Raw genomic sequence first — 9,814 nt, 5'->3', positions numbered from 1 at the left:
AGTAAAAATCTTCAAATTCTTCATCTTTGGCATTTGCAGTTGGTGCATAAATTTGAATAACAGTCATTATTATTTCGCTGTAAAAAAATTAGCATAATGCACTTATAAAAATACTTCTAGAGGGGAGGGCCGGTTGGCAAACAAACATAGAAAGAACGTTATTTGCATAAAAATATGGTACGTGGATATATATTTGTTTTCTTTCATATAACATTATATGGTGTTCTGCCATGTAGTTTTTAGTTTGTGGAGACAGTCTAAGGCTCTCCTGTCATTGCCTTCACACAAAGCATGAACCTCAGGGCTGTCACATTTGGGTAGCTCCTAATAAAAGAGAAATGAGTGGTACAGGAAAACGCTTGCACTTCTACCCCTACAGTCAGCTCCACTGGTTACTTCCAGTCTCTGTCTCATTATCTCAGGCCTTTCCTCTAAAATGCACTGTAAAAGACCACAAATGTACTTTATTGGGGCTTTTGGATGCCCTTGTGGAAGGGAAATTTTTTAGAGAGAAGCAGGAAAGAATCAGGTGTTTTCATTTCCTGGCTTTCCCAAAGGGAAGGTGGAAAAAGAAAATAGGAAATGGAGAGAAGAAATACTTAGTTTATTTCATTCAGTCCTCAAAGCAACTGGCGAGATGTCTAAGGCGATTTCCTCTTTACAGAGGAAACACGGAGAGCCCTGTGAGGCAGCAGACTGTGATCCAGGCGTGCACTGTGCTCTGCCTCACCTGAGGACTGCACTGTGCTCTGCCTCACCTGAGGACTGCACTGTGCTCTGCCTCACCTGAGGACTGCACTGTGCTCTGCCTCACCTGAGGACTGCACTGTGCTCTGCCTCACCTGAGGACTGCACTGTGCTCTGCCTCACCTGAGGACACCAAGCTGCTTCAGCAGGGCAGTGACTCCTGACCAGGAGCATCAGGAGCGTGTGACTGAGAATCCGGAGCGTTTGCTGAACGGCTTGCAACATTTTATGAAACATTAAATCACAATAACCTATAAGGCTTTCAGAAGCAGCTTGTCTTTTATTAATCAAGTCGTTACTTACACATCTCTTTAGAAAGCATGAAATTATCTCCAATTTTAGACCACTATTTGATAGGAACAATCTTGTAATCCAGTGAAGGCAAGACTATTCGAAAACCAGTGATGCGCATTTTAAAGTTGCATTCACCTTTTCCTTCTGTATAGGACAAGGTACGCCTGTAACTCACATTTAAAATACATTAGCCCTTTGACGGCATGGTGTTTAAAATGAAATGGGAGCCTCAGTGGCATCATTCTCCCTTTTAAACAGACCAGTAACATCCTAACTTTGTGTCTTAAATTCAGTGCGTAAAACGAGAGCTTTTTGTTGTTTCACATGGAATGAGGTTACACTACTGAAAGAAAAAAAAAAAAAAACTTTTGAGTAAAACTGTTCCCTGTTAGTTCGCCACTGTTTTACTTGTTGGGGGCGGGAGCCCAGGCTGTCTGGTCAGCGAGAGCGGCTGCGGCTGCGCCATTCTGCGCTCAGGGCTCGCAGGCGGGATCTGCAGAGGAGCGAGCTGCCGTCTCTGAGCCGGCACCAGGAGCGGGAGGCCAGACCCTGCGGTTCCTCTCCCGCCTGACAGCTCCAGGAAGGCAGATCCTTTCCCGGCCAGCCAGGTAAGGGCAAGATTGCTGCTGAAATTGGTGTTACCGCGGACTCATGGAACCTAGGGGCACCGAAGCTTGCCGCTGCGTAATTATTTGGGGTGACCCGGGTTCTCTAGGGTGTCCTGAAGCTGGGGAGATAGGTTTGTGTTTTGACTAAAAGATTAAGGATTCTTCTCACTAGGACTTCTTTTGATAGAGTCGACTGGTTGGAATGAAGTTTCAGCAAGTAGATTTCAGCTGCTACTCACAGGTAGCAGAGAGCAATCACGTGGGGAGGCTTGAGGCGCCGCCGGTCGCCCTCCGGACCCCATCCGCATCCTAAAGCCGCACCTTGACTTTCCATTCCGCTTTCCAGCCCCAGAAGCGGCGCTCCAGCGGGTGGCCAGGAATACGTCTTCCAGGCACAGACCAGAAAAGGGCTGGGATCTCGGCCGCTGGCGCCCCGGCACAGGTACAGACGCGGGACCCTTGCCCCCGCCGAGATGCAGATGGCTTTGTCCTCCTGTCTCGGGCTGGCCAATGCGTCTTGCCTGGGTCCCACGCCGCTCTGCCCCAACGCGTCAAGCCCGCCGCCGCTGCCGCCGCCCCTGGCCGTGGCCGTGCCGGTTGTGTACGCGCTGATCTGCGCCGTGGGGCTGGCGGGCAACTCTGCCGTGCTGTTCGTGCTGTTGAGGGCGCCGCGTCGGAAGACCGTCACCAACCTGTTCATCCTCAACCTGGCCATCGCCGACGAGCTCTTCACGCTTGTGCTGCCGGTCAACATCGCCGACTTACTGCTGCGCCAGTGGCCCTTTGGGGAGCTCATGTGTAAGCTCATCGTGACCATCGACCAGTACAACACCTTCTCCAGCCTCTACTTCCTCACCGTCATGAGCGCCGACCGTTACCTCGTGGTGCTGGCCACCGCCGAATCCCGCCGCGTGGCCCGCCGCTCCTACGGCGCCGCGCGCGCCGTGAGCCTGGCGGTGTGGGGCCTCGTCACGATCGTCGTGCTGCCCTTCGCCGTGTTCGCGAGACTCGACGACGAGCAGGGACGGCGTCAGTGCGTGCTGGTCTTCCCGCAGCCCGAGGCCTGGTGGTGGCGAGCGAGCCGCCTCTACACCCTGGTGCTGGGCTTCGCCCTCCCGGTGACGGCCATCTGCGCGCTCTACACCTCCCTGCTGTGCCGGCTGCACGCCATGCGGCTGGACAGTCGTGGCAAGGCCCTGGACCGCGCCAAGAAGCGGGTGACCGTGCTGGTGGTGGCCATCCTGGTTGTGTGCCTACTCTGCTGGACGCCCTACCACCTGAGCACCGTGGTGGCGCTCACCGTCGACCTCCCGCAGACGCCGCTCGTCGTTGCTGCGTCCTACTTCATCACCAGCCTGAGCTATGCCAACAGTTGCCTCAACCCTTTCCTCTATGCCTTTCTCGACGACAACTTCCGCAGGAGCCTCAACCAGCTGCTGGCGTGCCGCGCCACTGCCTGATGCTCCGCCTGCCTGGTCCCCGGCCTCCGTCCTGGGCCACCAGAGAGTGTTCCTGGGTGACACCCTCGGCACCTTCTTAAAAACCTGCTAGAGATGCAGATTCTTGGGCCCCACTCCAGACTTACTGCACCCGAAACGCTGAGGCAGGCCCGACAATTTAAGTTTGCAGAGTCCTGCACGGAATGCAGATACACGCTGAAGTTTGAGGACCACAGAGGCTGCCAAAGCCCGACTGACAGGTTTATGAAGTTGAGCGGCACCGAGTGGGCTCCGGAGCTCGGCACTGCCGGGATTGAGGAGAGGACGAGGTCAGAGGTCGGTTTTGCTGGGACATCCTTGCCTCTTCCCCCTCTCCTCCCCACCCCCGCCCCCGCTGCCCTCAGCCACGCCTCTAGGGGGAGCCCTGGGCCTGCTGAGCGCGGCTCGGGCTCTGCGCGGGCCTCTGCACTTCGCGGCTCCGGTGCGCAGCAGCGACTGCCCTGTGCTTTTGCTGCAGCTGGCAGGCCGTCCGACCCGGCTCCATTCCCTTCTTTGGCCTGGGTAACCGCTGGAGAAGGGTGAAGGCGGCGTTGGTTCTGCGACCCTCCCTGGGAGGAACGCGGAACCAGTGGAGGGCGGGAGGAGGGCCGCCCAGGCCGCCGGGGGCAGCACAACAACCTGGCGGGGTGTGCGTGTGCGGTGTGTGTGTGCGTGTGCGTGTAGGGCAGGCGTGGGGTGGAGTGAAGGGGCCTTTTTCTTCTTTTGCTTTTTTTTCCGTCTCTACCCCTGCCGTCGCCTGAGAATCTTCCGAGACCCTTAAACTCTGAGGGAACCCCGCTGGTCAGGCCCTAGGAGGTCCAGGTCGGAGGTCGTGCCCAGATGCGCGGTTCCTGCGCCCCCTGGAGGAGCCAGATTCCCAGCGCTGAGCATCCTAAGGAAATCAAGCACTGCTGGCAGCGGAGCACACCTGTGAACCTGCCGTGGACGCCTCTGGGTTACAGTTATCGCTTTTCTTTGTCCCAGTCGACCTCACATCCGACTCAGACCAGTTGTAAGCTTTGGTATGAGTATTGCTTTTCTTGATTGTAAACTTTATAAAAAATATACTTATATGTCCTACTCTCAGTTCTGAAAGGAATGGGTGACATAAAAATAAATGCATATCAACTTGCTCTGTCATTTCCTTTCTCCGGTATTCTGTCCCTTTCCCCTCACGTTCCTCTGACGCCCTCATATTCCCTCTGCTGAAGCCCTTTCCACATACCTGAGTCCCAGAGGGTATCTGGTAGTCTGGGTAAACCTGGTATGTGTCTGGCTCTGAGCTCACAGGGGAGGCCAGGCAGCACTCAGCCTTTATTTTATCTCTACTTACGGGAGATGCGTGAAGTAAGAGAATGTAATTAAGAGTATTGTGATAATCCATAGCTATCCTTTAGAAAATATAAATGTAAAGACCTTCTTCTTTGGGTGGTAAATAATAGTAGTTGCTCAAAATCAAGCTTTGCATCTTCAGTGCGTTTTGAACAGTGGACATCATTGCATTTGAACAGTCATCTGCTAGGGAGCTTCAGAGGTCTCTTGGAGTTCACTTTAGAGTCTTTCAAATTTCTAGGAAACATTTCACTGGTTTTCTTTATGGCTCACAAAATTCTTTTATGTAATTTTTGAAAACAAAAGCGTTAAGTTTAGAGTAATTGCCAGATGACCCAAGGTGACAGCACAGTGGACATTTGGCTGCACACACAGTCAGGTGTGATCATCTGAAGCCCAGCCTCACCTGTCTTCATGAACTCCGTAGCTGCACACAGACAACTCTGGACGCTGAAAGAGACCCAAGTAATCCGTTTGTCCACTGCGCCGTCCACTGGCGCAGATCAGATCCGGAGCTGTCTCAGCACCCACAGAGATGACTGCAGGGAATCCGTCGCCCTGGCACTGCTGTGCTGTCCACAGCAAGGCAGGGACTGGCATCTTAGTGCGTGTGTGTGCTCAGCTTCACCCTGGCTTTTGAAATCACTTGATAAACTCTTGTATCATTTCCAGGTTGTTACACTTTGTATTAACATGTAGAAGCCCAGCTGTATGTCTCAGGCTTCCTTTTTATGCCTCAGGTTGAATAAATATGTAAATAGCTTTGAAGAAAGTAGAATTGATTTAGATCATTGTGTTGCAAAGGTTGCAACTGTGTTGAATGCTTGTAGTCTTCTCGTAGATTCTATTGATTTTACCATTTCTGAGATTTAAAAATGTCTATTTGGTTTCACTTAGTGCCGTTATGTAATGTATTTGCTTATGCTGTCTCTTCAGAAATGCAGAAATGCTGCTATGCCACTGCAGAGAAGCTCAGTCTAAAATAAAAGCTGAAACATTCCATATGATCAGTGAATATTCTGTTTCCTGAGAACATGGGGTCCCATAGTTCAGGCACCTTAGTATTTATGCATTATTAATTTCTTAATACTGCCTTCATCAAAAACTTATCTAATGGATAAGCAGTGAATAAAGAGAAATCTTTGACAGGACAGGATTGAGAATAAGAGCCCCCCTCCCTTTATTTTGGTGATTGTGAAAATGCTAGTTCACACAAAGACTCTAAGACATATGCTGGGAAGAGACTGATTAGCTTTTATCATGCAATCACAAACTTGTTTCTTGAATATTCGAGCAGCTTGTGTGAAGGGTGAGAAGGAAAAAGAAATTGCTGGAATTACTAGCACCCATATTGCTATTTCAGTTAGCAGTATGCACAGATATGGCAGAAACATGTGCAAAGTAGGGGATCTCACTTGGAAAAACCCTCCTCTCCTCGGCAACATGCTGGGAAAACAGCAACAACAAACAGGATTCTGTAGTGGGTGGTGGTCACTGTCCTCACCCATACAAAGGAAAAGATCGTGGAGCACTTCACGTGATGCTCCTTGAGTAGGACAGGTATGGGCCTGGCACTTTGGTCCTCATTTTACACACAAAGAAACTGAGATACAAGGAAGTGGATCAATTCAGTCAATGCCCACTGAGACCAATCAGGACTAACCAAAGCAATCATTAATAATGAAAATTCAGTCCTTACTCGGAGTCTTGGAAAATGTGCAGGGTTGTTACAGCGGTAGAATTCTCGCCTTCCGTATGGGAGAGCCAGGTTGGGTTCCCGGCTACTTAACCTCAAGCCCAGCCCTTACTTATCAGTGGAGTCTTGCATGTTGCTATGATGCTGAACAGGCTTCAGCAGAGCTTCCAGATGGAGACTGGGCATTTCGTTCCATTGTGCACGGGGTCGCCACGAGCCGGGGTGACTCAGCGGCAGCTGACAACAACAGATTATAGAAGAATAAAAGCTCCTTGAACAGAGCTGTTCAAGTGTCCAGGACCATGAGCCTTGTAATGTCTGTGCTGTGCCTATGAAGATTACAGGTGCACCATTTAGACAAAGCAGAATGTCAATGGCTCCTCTGTTAATATAGAATATAGTTTTGAAATGGATGACATTGTCCTTGAATTTAGGGCAAGATTCATTTGTTTAGTTGTATCATATCTCTTAAGGTTACATACAGACATCAGATTACATTAATTAAAAGAAAAAAAAAGATAGGGAAAGGGAAGAAAAGTTAAAATGACATTGTATCAGGCAAGGTTCTACCAGAGAAACAGAACCAGTAGGATATGTATATACTAAGAAATTTATTTTAAGGAATTGGTTTATGAGGTTATGGAAGCTGGCAGGGCCAACCAGAAGACTGAACGTTCTTCAGTTTGAGCTGAATTTTCTTCTTCCTCAAAGTTACCTTCTTTGGCTCTTTAAGGTCTTCAACTAATGGGCGAGGCCCACCTAGATGATCAAGGGTAACTTCTTTACTTGAAAAGTCAACTTATTATAGATATTAACCGCAGCTACAGAATACCTTCACAACAACATCCAGATTAGTGTATTGGTTGAATAACTGGGTACTCTGGTCTTACCAGTTTGACCCATAAAGCTAACTGTCACAGATATCTTTTAGAAACTCTGTAAGAATGCTGTGTGCTTCCCACAGTTCCCCCAGAGCAATACTTCTCTTTTGATGAATGTCAAAGTAAGAAGGGTTGGAGATAGGGAGTGGGAAAGTGGGGAGGGGGTGGGAATGGGGAATGGGAGGGTGGGAGGGTGGGCTGTGTTCTCCACAAACACCCAAGGACACTGATGCCCACAGACCAGATGCCTTAAGGGACAAAGAGGAGGGAGAGAGTGACAGCCTTCTGTGAAATCTGGATACTTCAAAAAGACCGTGTGAAAGGAAAGTCATCCCACTCAATTCCGAGGTGTCCTGAGAAGCACCCCCAAGTCCCAGGAACTCTGGGCTCTGGCAGACATGGAAGCAATGACCACACTAATCAGCACCATCCCTCCCTCCCCCACACATACTCTGAGGAGAGTGGGTGGACCTTCGATATTCTGTAATGGGTCCTCTAGGAGGTAGGAGAGATTGCCAGTGTCCCCAAGGGCGAGGGACTTACCATTTATGAAAGTGAAACAGTAACCACAAATGGATGGTGAAAATGGTTCATCTATTTGACAAATCAGCTTACTTTAGACAGCAGTGGATTATCTGGTAGATGACAAACGGCTGCTTAGTATAGGTGGTATTAAGGAAGTATTTACACAGGTAAGAGTATCAGTGTGTTATCCATATCCTCCTAGAGGGCACTTGCCTCCTATAGCCCCTCCCTCAGGAAACCAGCTACTCCTTATTACTTTCTACGTGTTCTCTTTACAAAGGGATTCCAGGGGGTCTAGTTAAAAGGGAGTTTCTCACATATTTCCTACAGAAATTACATCTTAGTTTTATTATAAAAAACCTATCAAAAAATTATGTAAAATAAAAGTTCCTTGAAACAGAGCTGGCTACACCGCTCAGGCTGAAAATTACAGTATACATTTAAACACATTTATTTAAAATGCAGGTACGTTTTAAATGTACAAATTATGTTAAGTAATAAGATTTCTCAGGATTTTGCTTCCAATTGAAAGGGGGCTTTACACAATGCATTTACATAACTTTCTATTGAACGTTTCAGAAATGATATTTTTAAAAACTCATTCAGTTTTTTAACTTGCATTAAACATTCTGAGCACAATGCATATTTAATCCTGAAATAACTATTTTAATCAAAGAATGCATATTTTAAACTTTAAAACTCTAATTGTACTTTTAAACAAATAGCAGTTCCCTGCCCAGTGTTTCCATCCCTTCTCAGAACAATTTTAGCTGTTTATTCTGGGCTTTATCTCCTTATTGAATAAATAATGGGTTTATACCTCAATGTTTTAATTCATTACTTTTAGAAATTATTTCAAAGGGTTTATTTGGGCTGTTGCCATACTTGAAAGCTAGGGGTGTTGGCTCTGTGTCTCCACCTCATTTTCATTTTTTATGTCATCTCCCTGTTCACATTCCAGTTCTTTGCTGTCTTCCTTAGTGCCTGGTCCCCAGTATTGGCACATACTGTTTGGGTCCAATTTCTCCAGAGAATAAGCCTCCAGTCTCCCGTAGGGGTGGGAGGAGCAGTCCTCTGGCCTTGTGGGTTGGACCAGAGACCCTAACCTCTCTTCACACAAGCTCTCATTGTACCTTCTATCTATTTGTAGCCCTGAAACCCCACCCAGCTCCTACCAGCCTGGTGGCCTTTCCCGACCCCTGTGGAGGCAGATCAGATGGGACTTCACTGGGGTCCCCTCTGTAGAAGGCCCTTCATTGCCGTCACTATCTCTCCTGCTTTCCACGCTCAGGCAATCTATCGATATGGAGCACCTTTTTGGTCTCTTCTCCTTTTTAAACATTTCCCTCCTGTTATCGTAGTAGGGTTTTGAGAGAAAATAATAAATAAAAAATAAATATTGTATAAATTCTATAATTTTAACTGGAATATCTTTAAGTTTTGATGAAATTTACTGAACCTTCTTATTAGCCTAAAAGAACTCAGTAAGAAATCCAGTTACTTGGAAGTTTAGTGTATAAAGGTAGACACGTCATCCAAATGTCAGAGAATGTCAGAGAATGAAATGCTACATTCAAGCAATCTAAAATACTCAGTTTCTCGGGCAACAACTATTCTGATATTTGGTGGTAGCTTCGTGTAGGCTGTCAGGAAAACATAATCCACTTGAGTTACAGCAGCCCTCTGTGTGATTTGGCCCTGCCCCGTGCTGGGGCTGAGCGGACATGACAGCAGATGCCCAGGCGATAGACCCACTAAACCAGGGTTACCAGTGGGGTACCGGGATCCCAGGATGAGCAGACAGAGCAGAGGTGCCCCAGCTGACACACGTGTGTGTGAAGGGACAGCAAGTGCTGTCGTTGTGTGCCAGGGACATATGTGGCATCACTGTGGTAAAAGCTGAGACACCTGACAAGATTTTATTTTCTCCCCCGTCACTCCTTATGTAAATAACTGATTTAGCCGATCTCGCTCAGGTCCTCACTCTTTTTCTTGCCTGATCATTGTTTAACATATTTTATAATAGTAACCTAATATCATCTGGGATCCCTGGTGGTACAGTGGTTAAGCGGTTGGCTGCTAACCAAAAGGTCAGCAGTACAAATCCAGCAGCCACTCCTTGGAAACCCTGCGGGATAGTTCTACTCTGTCCTATAGGGTCACCATGAGTCAGAATTGACTCCACCGCAAAGGGTTTTCATATCACGAGTAATAAATAACAGTGTCTAAAATATCAAAATATCAACTGTTTAG

General features: G+C 47.9%; 1 protein-coding gene across 2 annotated transcripts; it reads left to right on the top strand.

Annotated features, from left to right (window-relative positions):
- Positions 1-1,541: 1,541 nt before the first annotated feature.
- On the top strand, positions 1,542-3,500 carry NPBWR1 (neuropeptides B and W receptor 1). Of its 2 annotated transcripts, none has more exons than XR_007514113.1 (2): positions 1,542-1,649; positions 1,837-1,913. XR_007514113.1 is itself a non-coding variant. In XM_049860448.1 (2 exons), the coding sequence occupies exon 2, from the start codon at positions 2,123-2,125 to the stop codon at positions 3,107-3,109; it is 987 nt and encodes a 328-aa protein (XP_049716405.1). In that variant the 5' UTR covers positions 1,542-1,649; positions 1,996-2,122; the 3' UTR covers positions 3,110-3,500. The 2 variants fall into 2 exon arrangements, 1 of the variants encoding a protein (XP_049716405.1); XM_049860448.1 differs by lacking the exon at positions 1,837-1,913 and adding an exon at positions 1,996-3,500.
- The last annotated feature ends 6,314 nt before the right edge of the window (positions 3,501-9,814 follow it).

The sequence above is a fragment of the Elephas maximus genome, chromosome 19 (assembly GCF_024166365.1).
Source record: "Elephas maximus indicus isolate mEleMax1 chromosome 19, mEleMax1 primary haplotype, whole genome shotgun sequence".
Classification (NCBI taxonomy): Eukaryota; Metazoa; Chordata; class Mammalia; order Proboscidea; family Elephantidae; genus Elephas; species Elephas maximus.
This window is presented reverse-complemented; position numbering and strand designations above follow the sequence as displayed.